Source organism: Aquila chrysaetos, chromosome 17, assembly GCF_900496995.4.
Source record: "Aquila chrysaetos chrysaetos chromosome 17, bAquChr1.4, whole genome shotgun sequence".
Lineage (NCBI taxonomy): Eukaryota > Metazoa > Chordata > Aves > Accipitriformes > Accipitridae > Aquila > Aquila chrysaetos.
This window is the reverse complement of record NC_044020.1, coordinates 26,078,250-26,098,335: the sequence shown is the minus strand read 5'-3', so window position 1 is coordinate 26,098,335 and position 20,086 is coordinate 26,078,250. Positions and strand designations below refer to the sequence as shown.

The following is a 20,086-nucleotide window of genomic DNA, read 5'->3' as shown; positions in this document are numbered from 1 at the left end:
CTTGCTAAGCAACTTTGGTAAAGAGGGAGAGGCCAAGCCATGAGGAAGCACATTTTGGTTGGCCAGGTGACAGTAGTTTGCTTTCCCTGTGTAGGTCTGATAGTGTCACGGCTAAACTTGGGAGCAGGTGCAATTTGGGATTAGGTGAAAAGTAGGTGAAAATGCTGGGCTAGGTGAAAAGCAGTGGGTTAGGAGAAGAACTTCCTAAGGAAACTATGCAGTCACGATAGCTGGCTTGGGGACGTGGTTGGGGAAGCTGCTTATGACATTGTTGTCTAGAGTGCTAGCAAGAGACGATGGAAGAGTTGACTTTCTGATTCTGGGGAAGTCTGGCTCCCTTGTGGTGAGCCTTGACTGAGATTAAGGTCCATTGGGAGAAGGTTGATAGTCTCTGCAAGACTGGTGATAACCTTCCTGAAGCGGCAGATTTGGAAGAGTGTGCCAGCCAACAAAGTAGCATCTCGGGGGCAGGATGTTGAGCAGGGAGCTGTGCTGGTTGTCAGGAATTAACATTCACTTGAAGCTGTTTCATCCTACTAAAATGCTGTGGACACCTGTGCTCCAGCTGAAGGGAGTAGTAGCAGTTTTACTGCAGCAAACACTTGGAAGGCAGTGGGGGAAGGAGATGACTGCTAACTTCCAGGTGATACTTCTCAGGAAAAGAGCTAGAACTAGATTTAGAGCCATGACCTTAAAACTTTAAGTTTCAGTTTAGAGCAGATATTCTTCCACTTTTCCAATAGACCCATGACCAGATTCCAAACAGGCCTTCCATGTTGGACTTCCATTGAAGTCCAAAACTGTATTTCAGATCAAACCTAGAGTCCCCTCCTTATGTCATGAGACACGTCCTTATGTCATGAGAAAATTCCTTGGGCATGTTGAAGGGCTAATTCTGCACATGCTCTGAATTGCTTAGTCTAAGCAGTGAGGTTCTGTCCTTTCACTGGTTAGATGCTGAAATGCAGTAAGAGTAACCAGCTGTATCAGCCATCTCAAAACCTTGCACACCATCAGAGAGTAAGGCCGCTTTTAAAATGGAGCTGGTTTAGTTTTAAACTGAAACTGGAGAAGGATGTGGACATGCCTATTTTATTGCTAAATAGCAAGACCACTTGCCCAAGAACTGGGAGACCTCCATACCCAGTGGTGTTTCGAACTCACATCTCCTGCCTCTCAAAAGAATATCCTATGACTAGATTGGATACTCAAAATCTATTCTCATCCTTTGCAGTCTTGAAGGGCTAATCTAATGAAAAAAGAAGCATAAAATGCTGGGCCTAGGAGGAGGTTTTGTTGACTATAGCCTTTGAGCATAAATCCGGGTCTCTGGTCTGTTTTGTTCTCACTAGACAGTACAGATATGTTGAACTGAACATTCAGCACATAAACAAGTGAATGCCCCAGCAGGTTCAGAATCAGCAATGGGATTCAGGCGCAACTCCGTTGCAGCATTCCCCGTGGAAGAACTCCCCAGGCAGCTCTCCAGCTGGTGCGTGTGTTCTCTGCCAAGCTCCTGACATGAGCTTACTCAGTTTTTTACAATTCCCAAGGTGGACTTTGAGTTCACATTGGGAGTTGTAGAGCACAATAAGGAGAAAACAACATACAACTACTTAGGTAATGTAGAAGGAAAAAGGCATGTGTTCTAGCTCATTGCAGATACCAGTTTGTGTTTTGAAACATCCGATTACCTTCAGTTTAGCATATTGTCTTGATAATTAGTCACTATGTTGGAAAGGATGAGACTTTTTCACTCATGCATTTATCATAATAAAGATACTACCTGTACCTCAGTTGTTCTAGACAGGAAGTCTTACTGCCCTAATCAGCAATGGTAAAAGGCATAGGTTTTTGTATAACTTACTTTTGTTTTACAATTATGTCTTCCCATCAGCAATACGTTTTGGACGAATGCCAAGGTCTGAGAAGGCCAAGTTGAAAGCAGAAATTCTAACAGGTGAAAATTATGTAGAAGATTCAGAAATGGCAGATCTTAAATCACTTGCCAAAAGAATTCATGATGCTTACCTGAAAAACTTCAATATGAACAAGGTTAAAGCCAGAATCATCCTTGCAGGGAAAACTAATAACAACCCAGTAAGTACTTTTGCTGTAACTTTAAGGTAAAGCTGGCTAGTACATAAGGTGATTATAATAATTTGTTAAACTCTTAAGCAAATATTTTAGAAAATAAATATCATGCTAATACAGAGATGAAATATGTAAGAAGAATACCTGTAGTAAATATGGTTGCTTTTAGCCACTATCAGAATAATAGGAAGCTTTAGGAAAACCAGGTGATTAACTTGTAAATGGTAGCTCATGACCTTAAATTATAGTAGACACACAAGGGAAAGAAAATTAGTTCTTAAAAAAAAAAAAAAAAAAGTGGCATCTGAATGTGAATACCTCTTGGTATGGGTGGGGGAAATGGTTCAAAATGAATTTCCTATTATGACGGTGAAAATGCCAGGATAAATACTGTTGTCTTTTAGGGTGTACAGGAGCTCTGTATGACTTTTGTTTTAATCACAACAATATTAATGCCAGAAGGGGAAAGAAAACTTGAATTTGTAATTCTTTGTTTACAGTTCTGGCCATTTCCTCACCCAGCCTTCCTGGTCTTTACTGTATGGTTACTTTGAAAGGGAGAAGCAAGCAAGGTTGTGAAGATGCATATGCTGTAGAGGTTATTTTTCTTCCAGGATAATTTAGCCAAGGTCTACCTAATGCTATCAACTGCTTTTTGTTTTGTAGCACATGAAATTGTATAACCATTGTAAGGACTGACTCATTTCACTTTATGCATATTTTTAAAAATTCTGTTGTGATTTATGTTAATTATATGTAGAAGATAAGTATCTTATTTTACCAACAATTTTAATTTCAGTAAAAATTTGCAGGGAAGAGGTTTTACATATGCCATAATAAAAACCATGTGAGTGTGGGGATGAGTGTTATAAAAATTGTAAGCAAGCTGTCTTCTAAATTATGGAATTTGGCATATTATAGTCTACTCTAGCCAAGCATGGAGACTTCTACATTAAAAGAGAGACATATGAATAATCCCAGTCTTTTTCACTGGATTAAAGAGATGCTTAAAATTAAGCACAGGCTTAAACTTTTTCTGGGGTCCAAGCTGACATAAGCCTACAGTAAATACCATGCTTTAACACCTCACCAAGTAGGTATCTGCATAACATCCTTTTCAAGCTTGTTACCACATGTCAGAATCATAAGTTACAATATGTATCATACATGCAGGGATTCTAGATCACTGCACCCTAAGTTTTGTGTTTGCCTTTATGCGATCAAAGCTCTCAGATTATAGTCATCCAATTGACTAGCTAATAGCGGCTTGCATGTATCTTGGTGAATTTACGAGTAAAAATTAATGAGGAATCAGACCTAGTACATTATAAACAGGCTGCTTCCTCATTCTTCAATATCCAGGGGAGAGGAGAAGTTTTTTTAAGATATTTCATCATCTCTTGGGAAAACAAACATTTTAATTTTCTTTTGACTTTTTAACAGAAAAATAAAAAAAAAAAAAAGAGGGGTTTGTTGGTGGTAATTAGTAATCCATCTGTTTCTGAACACCGTGTTAATAGCTGATTTCAGCGAATCCTAATTCTTGTCACGATTATAATTCACTTCAGAATGAACTAGCATTTTTCATGATGACAAGGTATCATTTTTAAATTTAGCTCCTATGTCCTTGGCCATACCTATTTTCTGCATAGTGAAATGATGATAAATTCCAAAAAGGTTTACAAGATAGTCTACATCTTTTAAAGGGTTTAGAAATGTGGTGGGTTTATTGCTTTGCCACTTTCTGCCCATATCCATATGCACATAGAAAGTTCTGTTCTGTATAACTCTGAGTACTGAAGTGAGATGGAATATGTAGTTGCCATAAGCACTTAAAAAGTGGACAACTGTGGGAAAACAGCATGTTTTCTATGTGAAATGCGTGAAATCTATGAGTTTCTAACAGAACACCAAGTGTTCCTCATGATATTTAATCTGAGATGAGCAAAACAGCACAGGGAAGGTGCTTTGCTTAGCATTTATGGAACTAGATTTATGTTCAAGGTCAATTGCCATGACTTTGGTAGGCTGGGAAGCGTTGGGTTTTGTTGTTTTTCTTTAGTGGATTGTCCTCTCTTTTGTTTACTGCTCTTCAGATATGTATCAAAATATTTTTGAGTTCTGATTGTTCTTAAGAAGGTCTGAATGCTTTTTTTTATATGATGTTTTAAGAGATCGACTCATCAGTTTGTAATGGACATACCTTTTTAAACTAAGGGGGTTATGGAAAAGACCATGATCAAGACTGAAATTTTGTATTGTCTGACATTCTAGTGGGATTCTGGGTTTAGAGATGACTTAGAACTAACTATAGCTAGAAAGAAGAGCTGAATTTCTGCGGTAGATCAGCTGGGACGTAGTCTATGAATAATATTATAATAAAACGCAAGAGTAGTACAGGGTTCACATTCTTGTGCAAATATGCTGTCCTATAATTAAATGACTGTCTGTATTCCCCCTAGGATACTTCAGGAAAGCATCATGATGTGCATCAAGTGTAGTTAGTTTAGGAATCGATAGGAGTGTAGGCAGAATAACCTGGACTTCTGGAGAAGGTAATACAAGTCTTTTGTGAACCTTCTGGGACTTGCTCTGAGATGGATATATGCATACTAAGCACAGTACTTCTGGATCTTCACTATAACTACTACATAAAACTAGATTAAAGATATGTCATACATATTTACATTTTACTATTTGCATTGTTGTTTGCAGAGCAGACTTGTTCTTAGATATTGCAGTTTGTAGTTCTGTAATACGTGGCTTCTCTTTATGCAGAAATGTGAAAGAACTCAAGGTTTATTGATAGTTGAAGACTGATTAGCGTCAAAGTTAAAGTTTATCAAAATTCCTATTCTTTAGGAGACCAATGATTAATAACCATTATTTTGTAACTGAATTAGTATTTTTTTTCTCTGTAGCCATTTGTTATACATGATATGGATACCTTGTGTATGGCAGAGAAGACCCTGGTGGCAAAATTGGTAGCCAATGGAATTCAGAACAAGGAAGCAGAAGTTCGAATCTTCCACTGCTGCCAGTGTACATCTGTAGAGACTGTCACAGAACTTACCGAATTTGCCAAATCTATTCCTGGCTTCTCCAATCTTGACTTGAATGATCAAGTGACACTTTTAAAATACGGAGTTTATGAAGCCATATTTGCCATGCTAGCATCTGTGATGAACAAGGACGGGATGCTGGTAGCCTATGGAAATGGTTTTATAACCCGGGAGTTCCTAAAAAGCCTGAGAAAGCCATTCTGTGATATAATGGAGCCGAAATTTGATTTTGCAATGAAATTCAATGCACTAGAATTGGATGATAGCGATATATCCCTTTTTGTTGCTGCCATCATTTGCTGTGGAGGTAAGCATTACATATTTGTTCTTTAAGGTAGTAAATTTTAAAATTTTCTTCATGTGAATTAATAATTTTAATGGAGAAGCTTATATATTTCTTGAAGATTCAGTTCTACCATTAACAATGTCATTTGCCCTTTTAGCATGTTTCATGGAAGATACTGTGTAACTGTTAACAGTGTTAATCCTGTATTTTGCTTTGCAGAATTGTAGACTTGCTTGGAATCACTGTTTAGCCTCCCTTAGAGAGAGGGCGAGTTACTCTGGTTTTAAAAGTGGGATGTGAAGAGTGTTGGTGGGTTTTTTTGTTTGGGGTTTGGAGGATTTTTTTTTTTTTATGTTTAAGGCTGGGTTGGAAACAGTACTTGTATCTGCCAAATGGGCAGAAAAATAGTATGTAATGAGACTGGAGGCAGGTGCAGATTATAGCTTTGCTTATCTTTGACGCTTGCTGATTGCATCATGTAATGAGTTCTGCACAAATGCACAGCTCTGTTGATGTGTTCTGATTTTAATATCACAGGCTGTTTTAAAAAAACAGCTTACTTAGCTAATTAAAAAAATATCAGCTGATGGTATTTTTAAAAAATATTTCATAGTACCTAAGGATATGGGGATTTTTGTTTGTTTTTTTTAAATGCCCGTTGTTTGAACTCTTTGAGTAAAGGAACACAAATATAATAAAAATTTATAATCCTTTCTTTCACCCAGAAAGTAAGGACATTCATATTTAAGGTTAAATTCAAAACTATCCATAAGCATTTTGAGAAAGGGAAATAAAAGATCAAGAAAGTTCCAACAACTGCTCCTGCTTGCCTTTTTGCATTCTGCCAAACTCATAGGATGTTTCACTGCTCTGGCTGCATCCTCAGCAATTACAAGAAGAGAGATACAATCTGTAGACTGTCAAAAGCTTCATGTGCTAGTTTAGACAACAAGTTCCCATCAAATCTTGAATTACTTTTGCACGATAAGTTGGTATTTTGATGTTTCCAAAAGTCAAGAGAGTTCTTTGCAGGCAAAATGTTTTGGGGTTTGGTCCCGTCCCCGCCTCCCCATCCTTTTCCGTAGAACTAGCTTAAGTTTTCAAGAAACATATTTAGTCTGTTGTCCCAGACTTCTTACAGAGAAGTTTGGTCTGGAGAGTCTTTGAAGGTATTACATGAAAATGAGATCATATACTGGAAAGAGTGAAACATCCTTAATAGGTGCTTCTCTATGTCCTGTCAAGAACTTGTGCTATGGAAATATACATGTGGGAACCAAGAGTGAAAGCCTGTTATTTATGTCTTGCTGTATTGCTACCAAACTTCAAGAACTCTAGAAATAGCCACAGGCTTTTTCTTCTGTCCTTACTGTTTGGATTCTATTATCAGGACATACAGAATATTAGAACTGGATTCCTAGGCTGGATACTTCTGCTGGGTTTTGGGGTGAGAGGGTGATGTGGCTTTTTTCTTTTGTAGCACAGGTTGTATTTAGTAGTATGAAATCTCTCCTCAAATAACTGTGGGCATTGACAAAAATTTGGCCAAGGCATAAGGAAGACTACTTTTTTTTTTTTTTCTTCTTTTCTCTTTTTAAGATTCATTTTGAGCCTCATTTCCCTCAGTGTATAATGTAAATATACACTGTAGCCTACAATATAGAATCTATAAAGTAGCCTACTTTAAAGAATAATTATAAAATTATGACATGCATTCTTTTGTTTGTTTTGAGAACAGATCGTCCTGGTCTTGTAAATGTAGGACACATTGAAAAAATGCAGGAGAGCATTGTGCATGTACTGAAACTTCACTTGCAAACCAACCATCCTGATGACATCTTCCTCTTCCCCAAACTTCTCCAAAAAATGGCTGACCTCCGACAACTTGTCACAGAGCATGCTCAGCTTGTTCAGATAATTAAGAAGACTGAATCTGATGCACATTTACACCCTTTACTACAGGAAATCTACAGGGATATGTATTAAGGACTTTTAGTATTTTTTTTCCACAATATTTAAAGACAAGAGCAATACTAATAACAGATGGGAGCAAAACTACTTGCACAGTTATCTGCTGTTCACTCAGCCCAGAGCATGAAAAATCTAAAAGCTGGGTAACTGGAGTGTTACACTTCTTTTGGTTTGGGATCTTTTGTCTTCTTTTGAAAGAGTTCTACAGAAAAATACTGATCATAGTGCTCATGAAGTGTCTTATAATGGTTCTTTTATTTGGAAATTTGAAGATTGGTAAGGAATACATATTTGTATAATAAATCAGAATGTTAAGTAACAGACATGAACAAAATTGTATTTCCTCTTGGCTTAGTCATTATAGAATTAATGTAACAAATTCAGCAAATTTTTTCCAGGTCTATGCACAATCATAAAGATTATGCACTTTTGGCTAATGGTAGTTGCTGAGAACCAACTAACACTTTTTCAGTCTAGGTGTATCAAATGGTTGGATATTACTGTACATACACTTCTAAAAAATTTGAAAGACCTCTGATCCGGTGTTGCTTTAATTCCATGAAATGCAGTACAGCTTCATACAGTATTATATTGGTATACCTTGGGATTAGGATGTTTAAAAGATGGTTCTTTTATGAAACGAAGTAAAATCCGAAGAGTTATCTAAAATACAGCAGAGATGCTCTATTCGGGTGTTTGTTGAAGAGTAAATGTGATAAAGCAATGGAACCCTTTTTTCAAAAGTGTTTTAAGGAAATACGAAAATGTCCCTGAGGAAAAATATATCATACCATGTGTATTTTGGAGAACTTGTAATAGCTCAAGTTAGCGAGAGTTTTGGAGAGACTAAAAAATCTGACCCTAGCCCAGAAAAAAGAATTTCAACTGCACAGCATTCTAGTGCAGTGATAGCTTACTCTGAAGAAATGATTGTATAGGAAAGGCACCTTCTTTCTTGACAAGTATCTTGGTGGTATGGAGTTGTTTGGACCTGTTACTTTTCTGATTAATATACTGTTTCATTTTTTCCAATTATCCACTTGGATATATTTATTTCTATTCCTTCTTCAGCCTTGTCAATAGAAGTATTAGCTAGATTATTTCACCAAATTTTGTCCTTGTCCATACAGCCATAGTGGATAAGGTGACAGTATTGCCAAGAACAGGGCTTGTAGATGTCAATTGTGTAACACTATGAAAGAGAGCACAGTTGAGAGTAAGTTTATCACGTTCCTGAGAGCAAACTCTGATTTTACAACAGTACTTATTCCTGATGCAAAATAAGCCATAAGGAAACTGCTTGACTTTGCCATTTTACAGGATCTTTTATCAGAGAGTACTACACAAAAGTGTCAGTTGCATGCAAGACACTGTGCTATTTTGTGTTCTTTTCATTTTTTTAATATGGTAACTTCACATTATTATTTCTTTATTTCACTATTTGTTTCATAACACAAAGATCTCGGGAGCCAGTCTTAGCATTTTCACAATAGTTAAGCTTTCAGTGGCACAGGAGGACACTTTATACTTGTTTTATTGTAGCATGTTTGAAGACTTCAGAATCTTAAACCTTCACTGCAAGAATTAAGTAAGACTGATAAAGTGAGAGCATCGCACTATGATTCTTACTTTAGTCACAACGCTTGTTTCTTTACAGGCCCGCTGGCATGGCTAGACACTGGATAAATTACAGGTTTAAAAGCAATTCGGTATTTATCCAGGCGATAGTCATTAGCAGAGGTTTTAGTGTCAGATATATTTAGTGTAAACTATTGAAGCGTGGGCCTCAAATTTGGTGACCAGCTGGGGCAGGATAGAAACAATAAATGCATGTGCACAAAACTCTCCCCATCCCTGTCGGCAACAGGAAGAATAAGCCTTACGTTACAGCTACTTCTAACGCTTCATTAAGAGAAGATCGTTGGCCTTACCAGGAAACAGCAGATGAGATGAGGTTGTCTTTTGTGTCTTACAGCAGTACGTAGTATGCCCTCAGAAATAACAAGAGGATTTTAGCAATGATGCTGCTTTATTCTTGAGGTCAGCCGTGTCTCACTAAGGAACTGTGGGGTTTAGGCATAAGACATTGAGCATTGAACTAATTGATACGCAATATACTGCTTACTCAAAAAAATTGTCAGAGTATCAGCCATCCTGTGATGGCATACTGAAACTCTAACAGCCAACTGTTTTAAGTTTATCTTCTAAAGAAAGTATGAGCTGAAATTTTTTTCCCCCAAAGCTCAGATTTATGCAAAGGGCAAATTTCAAAGTTGTGTTCCATAGTTTGGCTGTACTGAAGTTTCTCAGGAAAATCAGACAGTTGGTGTGGACAAGAACTATTTTTCCTGCTCTTGTTCTCAAAAGTGGCTAAAAGACTTTACTGAAACTTTTAAAAAACATGGAGAATTTAATAATAAATACTTAAATTCTCAGCAAAACTATAAAGAATTGAAACCAGCATCATTCAGTGGAAGGCATAATGTTTAGCTAATATTAACAGCTGCTTGTAACAGGTTTCTATTATCGGCATTAGGAAGTGCGTAATTTGCATTTTTCCTGTTCCAGATCCATTTTGTTTTGTTATTTGAAAACCAGCAAGCATTTTTTTACTAGCTCCTTGGACACTGAAGTTTGATTTCTGTTTTAGATTAAATTGAAGACCTTTAATGAAAAAAAAAAATGGAAAGAATGCATCTCTGAATTACAGAAATATGAACAAGATGTTAACATAGCCTAAAATTCTGGATAGATTCCACTGCCCACACTGCTGCACTGTGCACATACCCACAGTTTCTTCAAAGAACGACACAGGGCAGACAATTCACTTCCCGAGTGTTAATGGGCAAAAGAAGTTCTTAATTTCTACATCACACTTTTAATGAAGTATATTCGCTACTTCAGTAGGTGACTGCAGCAGGCTTTTGCCAATTAAGATTTCAAAATGACTCAATTTGTGTTCATTTTTTTAGAAGTTTGGAATCTGAACTAGTTTGAGATCTATTACTGAGGGGCCTTCAGCATCTCCACCTTGTACAGATCACCTAATATTTTAAAATACCCATTCTATGGAGGGAAATAAAGTGATCAGATTTTAGGTTTAAAAATTTATTAAAGATTTACTGGCTTGTTAGGTATAATTTTGGTCTGATTCTCTCAACATAACTTATTTTATTGTCATAGCACTGAACAACTCTGGTTAGCCACCAGGTACCCACAAACAGCTTAAGACAAGAGACAGCAGATGGATAGAGAAGAATCCTAGGAAACAATGGTATGACTTAAGTTTTCAACAAACCTACAGCTTACTCATTTTTTTTGAGGGTTGTTGGGGTTTTTTATTTATTTATTGGGATGCCCTAGGTACTTCGACAAAGGGGAAGAAAAAAAAAAAGGAAGGTTTTGTGCCAAGTGTTAGGGAAATCTGATGTTCATTTTTATCTCCTTCTTAAATATTTTCTTTAAAGAAAATGTCTTCAGTATAACAGCACAGAACTGCCATTTAAAAAAAAAAGTTACTTTGTACCTTTTTAAATTTCAGAATGCCACTTTTAAAAACAAATTGACAGACAATAGATAGGAGTATTTCCACTTACAGAAATTGAATCTTTCTCCACATTTAAAGAAATCTTCTTTTTTATTTAATTGCCATTTCCACGTGCCTTTGTGCTTTGGTTCTAGCCAGCTGCTAGAAAGCTGAAGTGTTGCCAAAGAGCATATTTTTTGCATTATTTCTGGCCCGCACAGATTTAGGAAATACCAGCAGTTGCACTAAGTCCGTTCTCATGAGAGAGCTAGCACAAGTTTGCAAATCAAAGAGCTTATAATAAGCATCTAAACATTTGTTTGTTTATTCAAACTGCTAAAACTTGGGGAGATTTATTCATCACGAGAGCTGGGTCACATACTATTAAATTTGAATTTCCTCCTTATTTCTAATGGAAAGCTGGGACAACACACACCATCTCAGACAAAGCAGTTGGAGAAGATTACACCGTAGCTGCCCATACTGTGTCTGAAGAGGAGCAATTTCAGCTCTGACTCTCCTTAAAAGCATCCCTGTTATTTAGTTGAAAATCTGCAACTACATTTAACAAATGCATTTGCAGCTGTTGTGATATTGCTTAAGCATAAGGTCTTACAAGTAATGGTCCTTCCCTGAAAACTCCAATCCTTTAGTAAGTGTTGAAATGTAAGGGGTAATGTGGTATCTGCTGCTTGCTTATATCTCAAGTGCTTTCTTGATAATCAGTTGCATATAATTATTTTTTTTTATCTAGGTTTAATCAGCTTTGTTATCCTTCTTTTACTAGAGATTTAAATTATATGTGGGTTTGATCTAAGATTACTGATGTTGTAATGTATTGTGGGATTTTTTTAACTTAATGTAATACCATTTCTTCATGTTTCAATTTGTAAAATACAAGACTATGATTGCAAGGTATAAACTTTCACTAAATTATATTACAGAGGTGCTTTACGTAAAATATGTAAATTATTTAATTTAATTATTTGTTTCGTACTTTATCTTGTGAACCCTTTTGTACAGTGAGGAAAGATTTACTTTTATGGGGTAAGGATGATGGGCCTGAAGTCAAAGACAAACTGCTATTTATTCCAGTCTGGTCTTTATTACTGTATCATTTGTGAAGAAGTATCACAAATTCTGCAACTTCTCACTGTTTTGTATTGACAACTGTAACAAAATTTTAAAATATATTTTCACACAGAACATAGACTTCCTTTTATTTAATTTTAATAAAAGTAAGTCTAGGTGAGGAAGAGCTGTAATCCCAAAATTGAGTTAGTATTTGTAACGTGTTAAGTCAAGTTCATCAATATGAAAGATAGTTTATAGAACTAAGTTCATCCTTGCTTTACAGCACGGTAGTTCATCTTCCTTAAAAGTCTGAAAAGAGAGCTAAAAAGAGCTACATTCTGTTAGTACTCCATTACTCATATTTGCTGAGGAACTGACTTGTGGCTTACTAGAAATAACAATGTGTATTCAGGATTATTCCCTGCTACCTGCACTGAGGTCGATCTGCAGTTTTTATAGATGTATTTTAAAACACATAATTTGGCAGTGCAAAACAAAATGTTGAAATGCCATTATTGGCTTTTCTATAGGAGTGTTCCCTTTATGATTTTTAAGTAGAGATGAATTCAGAATCTGTTCATAGGGATTCTGTGTCCTGCGATTCAGGTGTGACAATCTGTGCTTACAGCATTCCTGCTAACTAATCCTGATATAGGAACAAAGTTACCTTTTAAAGGTGTACCTTCTATTTTGCTGTAGTCAAAACATAGCATCTAGTACAAGCACAGTATATTACAAATGTTCCAGCAATGATTTATACTTACTAATAGCTAAAATTTTATTTCCCCAAATCGCTGCAACTTGAAATTTTCACTTGATCAGTATCACCACACAGGTGGTGTCTGCTGATATTGTCTGCTAAGACGTTTGTGTCCTATTTGTAAAAGCTCTACTGGACTTTCCTGTGATAACCTACAGCTACTTCTTTTCTCAGTTTCATAGGCGGCAACGAAAAAACCCTGTAAAAGGTACTAACAGGTATGTCACTTTACACTGTAAATACGTGGTACAAATTCATTGTTAACTAAACCCATCCTAGGGCAAGGGGGTTTCCTCTCTTGTTTTCTCTAACGTGCTGACAGGTTTTTAAAATCTTTTTTGGCTTCTGAAGCTGGTTTTGGGTTTCTGTTCTTGAACTCCTTTATTGTGTTAGTCGATCTTGTCAGATTCCATTGCAAGGATGTTTCAAAACAGAATTCCAATTGCAAGGACCTCAATTTCAGACGAGTTGTCTCTGCCCAGGGAATAGGCTGCATGCACAAAAGAGATTAATCTGATTACAGGCTGGGCCTTAAATAAGGACTGCAAGATCAAGCATAAGGTACTTAAAGTTGTTTTTAAGTATTTTGGTGCATTTTCTCAGGTTGGATATGCAGGTACAGTAATCCCTATTGTGGAAAAGACACCAGTCTTATGATCAATGCAGGAAGTTTCAAGGCATTCTTTACACTTGAAAGAAAAAAAAAAAATTGGTGGTATGGGAAAATACTAACCAACTGAAATATTGGCAACATGCAAGTACTGCATTCTACTCCTACTGTGTAGGAGCGCAGTATAAAATCATTCAAAATCTGTTTGTGATGTGCAACAGGAACTGTAGGAAGGTTAGGAAAACTTCTGGTGGCTGACTCGTATACAGATAACCACGTAGAGTGCTACTCAAATCCACGCTTCGTTCCCTCTGGCCCATTCAGATACTCTCGGTCTATTTTGCCGCTCGGTAGGGTAGGGTAGCCCTCACGGAGACACGGTGCCTTTGCCCTCCTGTTAGGAAGAGCGCTGTTGGCCGCGCCGCCTGCGTCTTCAGACGGGCATCTTCGGGCACCAGTTCGGCAGGCGGTTCCTGAGCAGACTGCTGCGGCCCTTCTGCCGGCGGCCTTCGTGCAGGTAGTGGGAGGGAGCTGCTTCTAATCGAATCGTTCATCCCTCTCCCCCGGGAAATGGATCCTGTGGGATAGGGGGATACGCGAAGGCATGGCTCCATCTCAGTAGCCACAAATACTTTCCTCTGGTTTCAGAAGTAGAAGAACATTTATAGGTTTAGTTATTTCTTTAGTGACAACAAATCTAATCAACGTTTTAATATTACGGATTTTTAACAAGAACACCCATCTTAACTGTTTGACAAAGTCTGTTTTATCAGCTTCTCGGATGAGCTGCATTTCATATTGCTCCTGCTATTTCACAGCTTTTACAAACAATTGCGCTGAATTTTCTTTAGGAATGTAACACAACAGTTTAATTACATCATGATGTTAAAAACCTTTGTCACATCTTAAATTGTCTGTTATCTGATATGACACAAAAAAGCACATTTTTGTTAACATTGCCAAACCCTAATCACTAGAGCTAACAAGTGTTTAATTAAATCAAGATATCAATATTAAGGAGAAAAAAAACCCAGATCATTATTTCCAGTCACCTATGTTTTTAGGAGGTTTGGGGTACGTTTTATTACAGTAAATACAGAACTTACAAAGAGCAAACATTTCTTGCAGAGAGTAGTCAAACCTAATTCTCATGGAATGCTTGTTTCCCAGCAAAATACCACTAATTCAAGCCAAGTTCCCAAGTTTCTTTCTGTCAGAACAATGCAAATGACATTTTCAAGGAAGAATGGAAGCCCTGGTCTCACAGGGATTTATAGGAAAGACAAAGTCTCTTGCACTTGTGAATGTAAAAATTACATATAGCTAAACATGATGATGCGTTCTCACATTACCAGCCTACTGATCTAGGATGAAAAAACTTGAACTAAACATTTTTCTTCTTTTTTACATTCTGATTTTTTTTCCGTCTCCTTTAAAAATCAGAGGTTGAATTCATAGTGTTTGTATAGAGACTGGTAGGAACCTATGTGCTTTAAAAAAAAAAGTAATCCTTTAAGATTGAATGTAAACACAGTTAATTTGAAATATGGGTTTGCCTTAATGGTTTTAAAAAAATAAAGTATTTTTAAAAGTGAATGTAATGACTTCTGCTGATCTTTTATTTCCAGGAAGGTAATGCACTGTAATGTCACGGTTTTGAGACAAACATACTTGTTACCCTCTGCTGGCTGCCTCTTGTACGTTATCCAAAGCAGCTGCCAAGTCTTAACCGAGTCCCTCATTCAATGACCATGCACGCACGAGTAACTTTTATGTACACGAAAGTAGTTCTGTTCTGCGCTCTTGTACAACCACTTAACGATCTCAACTGATAGCTTGTATAAATGTTTGCAGAATCAGGACCTGGGGGGTGCAGGGTGGTGGCGCACCTGGGAACGGGGACACCCGTTGCTCCTTCCGCAATAGTACCAGTGCCATGAACGTGTGTTTTGTGCTGCTCTACTGTAATTAAGAACTTGAATGATTTTGCCTTAACCTGATTTGCCTTAATTTGGTATACAAAGCCCTGCTCCAGAAAACACTTAGCTGCTTAACTTTGTACCAGGGAGTAATCATGCTGATTTTTAGTAGTGAACAAGAGTGGACAAGCAACCTTTGGTGGGATTGGTGCCCAGATTTTCTGGGGGTTAGCATCAAATATCTGTTAACAAATTGTATTACATTTACTGCATAATAGGTTGTGTGTCTTGCAAGGACATTTTAAAGGTGGAATGATATTTGAAGCATCTTTAAAGTGATGATGCTTATAGATTTACTTTAGACGCACCGTCTAAATTAGTAATGTGTAACATACATATATACATTGCATATATAATATCTATTTTTATATATATATTTCATCAGTTTGTCTGCTGACCCACCATCCTGCTGTGTCCTTCCATTCTCGTTGACTGTACGACCGGCTTGAGACGTGTTGAATTCGACAAACATTGAATGCACTTCTATGTGAAGTGTAGCATACTAACTCATTCCATGAGCGTGGCTGCAATTAAATTGGTTGGGAGGGTATGTCACCGATAATTGTTTTGTTTCAAGAATCCGGGGATTTATTAAGCTGGTAAAAGAGTGCTGAAGTGAAAATTACAGCAGAGGATAAAGAATTGCATTTCTGCATCAGCTGAGCTCAGGAGCACCGAAGGCCTGATTTTGAGCAGCAGAAAGCACTCGGAGCACCTGATGAAGCCAAGCTGTAAAGGCCGTGCATATCTTGAAGAGCAGGACTGATGGCTGGTGGGTTTGGGCATGATGGCATTTGGTCTGTGAAACACATATATACCAAAACATTGTGGTACAGAGACCATAATGCTTATGTTCAGTGGGAATATGAGAATATGGAATACATAAGTTTTAACAGCTGGGCACAGGTAATAATCCTTCGTCATTCCAGGAAATACCAAATTGCACAGAGGTCGGCCTCCTTTCCCTACAGCGTGGACCAGAGATGACGGAACACATCCAATGGCCCTGGGCTACTAAACCACCTTGTGGTACTTGCTGGAAGTATGCTTTTCTTCACCTGCAAGGTATGCACAACCAGGTAACTGTGAAGCAGAGTATCCTTAACTTGGCTTTTTCTGTTGTACTCAAGATAAATAAATGAGCTGTACTGGGCCAGATTAAAAATTCTGTAGTTACAAATTCTGCTCCCTTTTAATACTGAGTCTACTCCCCCTCTGGCTCAACTTAAGAAGTACTTAAAGGTAGGGTCATTTCTGAGGCCTTTAAATGATTCTTCTATCATGGCATGTTGGCAAAGATAATGATTGTGAATAAATGAGTTAGTTAACTGCATTTTTCTTAAAGGGCACAGAGGAGGTTGAACAGGAGGGAAAACAGCTCAGAGACACTACATCCTTCCCAGCATGTTACTGGGTGCATCTCCCAGTCCCAAGACAGACTTGCCTATCATAAAACTGAAAAGGACATTCTCATTTAGATGGGCACTGCACTAGCCAGGCTTTTAAAATCTGTTGCAAACATTGTGAAATACAGGAAATAAAATGTTTTTAGAAAGACATTTACTGGTATAAACATAATATGTGATCTCACATAACTATGTTGCTTTTTGTCAGCTTGATTATAAGACTACAATTTTAAGATGGAAAAGTGCTGTGATTCTCTTTCTAGCATCTCTCATTTTCTTTACAGTTGTGGTTTTAGCACAGGATATGCCTCTGTTGTTTGTACAGAGCAGATAGATAGATACACTAGAGCTTTTAAAGTTGGTGTGTCTAACATGAAACTTGAAATTTAATACCACCCATTTTAAATAAGTTTAATATCACTTTCTTTCAAAGCATAGTCTCCTTACTGCAAAAAGGAATCTGAAATGTTGACTTCTAACACATATCTTTTTTCCCCCCCAATTAAAGATGTATATGTATTTTATGTCGTAAAGCACCTAGAGCTTGAAAAGGATACTAATGGGTCCATTATTGCTCCTCTAGTAACTGCAAGAAATTCTAGTCCTCAACAGAGGACACCAGTATATTATGTTCAGGGGAAAAAAAAAAAAAGATCGATTTTAGGACACTCAAATGTCTTAAAGAAATAAATATAACTCATTGAAATAATGTTGATTTCTTTTAACAGACACATGGTTCATTCTATTAAAATGATCAAGTTTAGATGTTGACATATGACAAATGATATGGATGGAAGAGTTGAGAAAAGAGGAGATGTTAATCAAGGCATTAACAGGTTCTGAACCAATGACCAACAAAAGCTTGAGTAAATAACATGATTTGGTGATTAGGGATCACTCTAGACATATCCTTAAGGTGTGTGACTAAGTAGTTTTACACAAATGCCACCTAAATCTTCCTTGTAATTAAGACAAAGTCAACACAGATAATTGTGAAGCTAATTTTTGAGCTAAACAAACTGCTGTTTCTCTTAACAATTTTTTACACTTTTTTGACTGAAACTATGTTTCTGAAATCCCTATTCTAGCTACAGTTTAACCGTCCAGTTCTGCAAAGAATTGAGCTTATTAACTGAACTTTTCTATTTCCAGATTAACTAACTGACATGACAGTGAAAAGGAAGTCAGCTTTACTCTTAAAGAATGAACTATACATATTAAGGGTCCTCTCCTGTTGCTGTATTGACATGGGCTGGAAGATTGAGTGGAAAGTGACTGCAAGTGACCTGTAAGCATCTTTTTTTTTTGTTTTGTTTTGTTTTATTATATTGGTATTTTACTATAACACCTAACTTCAGAAGTCTTAATGCTGTGATAGTATTGAGATTATAATCTTAAAGAATCTAGATATTTCTGTGGCTATCTGTGACATTTTCTCATAACATTCTTATTTTAGACTTAAAAAGAAAGCTTTGAATTCCTTGCCTACTGTAATGTTATCAGGACAGCACTGTCAGGTTAACAATCGGTGTATACTGACTTTCTTGGATGTATACTAAATTAAGCCAGATAAATCTGTCTTGGATTTTCATAACACTGTAGGAGTGTCAAGAACAACACAAAACATTAAAATAACAAATGTGAAAATTTGGACATGGTTCCTATGCTATATGCTGTTTAGTTTTTTACTACATGCGTTTTACGTGGTGACAACAGGCTTGTCTGCCTTTCTTTCTGGCTCTTCAACACCTTAAGGCCATACTGCTGGCACTGCAATCACTGCACGATGATGTTTGAAGCCAAGCCAATTGTAAGGAAATGTGCTACTGTGTTCTGTAGTAGTGAGCTGATGAAGGTCACTTCTTTAAAAGGAGCAACATGATAGTCTCCAAAAGGAGAGAGGAGAAACCCCAGCCAAAGAACTGTCTCTCTTGGTCCTTCAAGTATTTATGTTCTTGAATCCTTTTTTTTACAGGGGAAGGATTTTTGTTGGGGCTTCCTTTTATCCATATCTTCTTGTATTTCCAAAGGAAAGGCCTTTAGGTTTTCATTCACGCAGGGGAGGCAGAACCTTTTGGAGTAGAACAGACTACATTCCTGTAAAGAAAATAACATTATTAGCGGGATACACAAAATGGAACTGTTTAAGTTCTAGTCTCATTACACCACATTTATATTTAGAATTCTTCTAAATTAAATTCTTCTTCTAGGTTGAAATATTCCAGGAATTTTGCTTCTTCCTGTTCAGTAATTCTAACATCTGGTTAGAACTAACTGGGTGAAAAATAAAAACTGGGTCTGTAACAATCACTAACCAAATCAACAGTCATGTTGCTCCTTTTAAAGAAGTGACCTTCATCAGCTCACTGCTACAGAGAACAGGAACACATTTCCTTACAACTGGCTTCTCTTTTGAGCACCATTCACGGTTCTTCTGGCATGATCACTAAACTCCAAACAGGATTTAATGGGTAAGCTAGAGCTGGTGTTGCTGATGGATTATTCTTGGAGAGTTAAACATGAATAAAGGCATCAGTACAGATGGATCAGGACATCTTTCTGGGAGTAATGGATTCCATGGGTTTTACCTAAATAGTGAAGTTTTCCTCTAAAGCTAAGTCTTAGCTTACAAATATTTCTCCCTCCTGGGAGGATCTTCCAAGTTCCTGCACTGGTATGTGAGACTTGAAGTCTCAGAACGCTCTTCCTTGCCAATCTCCGCAAAAATGGCCTAAAGGCCAACACAAGTACAAAGAATGTAGGCAAGGGGCTGTAGGCTGTCACAGACTTTAGCTGCATTTTCTTCTCTAACTCCCCCAAAACCTACTCTTTTTTCTATTAATCTGTGTGCCTCTATTCCCCTAGGAGAATACTGAAAAGTATAAATATACTATCAATATGAGAGAGGTGTCCAATAACCAGAATAGCTAAATGAATTTAATTCAGCTGAGACAATTCAACTGAGATTTCATCCATTACCCACCTTTACCTTGAATAAATGTACTCACTGATTAAAACCTAAAAACACACATGGTACTAAAGCTTGAGCTGATGTCTCTTCTCTGAATTCATGATGGCAAAGTACAAAAGCTGTGTGCACAAAGAAGGTATTTTCCCTGCCCTTGAAATGGAATGACACTATGATCTGACATGTTTCGTTCACAGTTGGTTTGGTTAGCAAGTGTTACAGACCCAATATTTATTTTTCAACCAGTTAGCTCTAACCAGATACTAGTTATTGAATAGGAAGAAGCAAAACTGATGGAATGTTTTAATCTATTTGCAGTAGAGTTTGGACAACTGGAAGAGAAGCTTATT

At 37.1% G+C, this 20,086-nt stretch overlaps 2 protein-coding genes across 10 annotated transcripts in view; one reads left to right on the top strand and one right to left on the bottom strand.

Annotated features, from left to right (window-relative positions):
• Positions 1–14,979, top strand: part of PPARA (peroxisome proliferator activated receptor alpha) — a 43,945-nt gene extending 28,966 nt beyond the window's left edge. For 7 of the 8 annotated variants that reach the window (XM_030040864.2, XM_030040871.2, XM_030040865.2 and 4 more), the window contains 3 exons: positions 1,898–2,100; positions 5,016–5,463; positions 7,181–14,979. In XM_030040864.2, coding sequence (XP_029896724.1) covers positions 1,898–2,100; positions 5,016–5,463; positions 7,181–7,428 — 899 coding nt within the window. In that variant the 3' untranslated portion in view covers positions 7,429–14,979. Of the gene's footprint in view, positions 1–1,897; positions 2,101–5,015; positions 5,464–7,175 lie in introns of all 8 variants that reach the window. The other variant, XM_041129506.1, reaches the window with a different exon arrangement.
• The window catches only part of CDPF1 (cysteine rich DPF motif domain containing 1), a 26,812-nt gene continuing 18,077 nt past the window's right edge, over positions 11,352–20,086 (bottom strand). For both annotated transcript variants that reach the window (XM_030040875.2, XM_030040878.2), the window contains one exon: positions 11,352–18,865. In XM_030040875.2, coding sequence (XP_029896735.1) covers positions 18,716–18,865 — 150 coding nt within the window. In that variant the 3' untranslated portion in view covers positions 11,352–18,715. The remainder of the gene's footprint in view (positions 18,866–20,086) is intronic.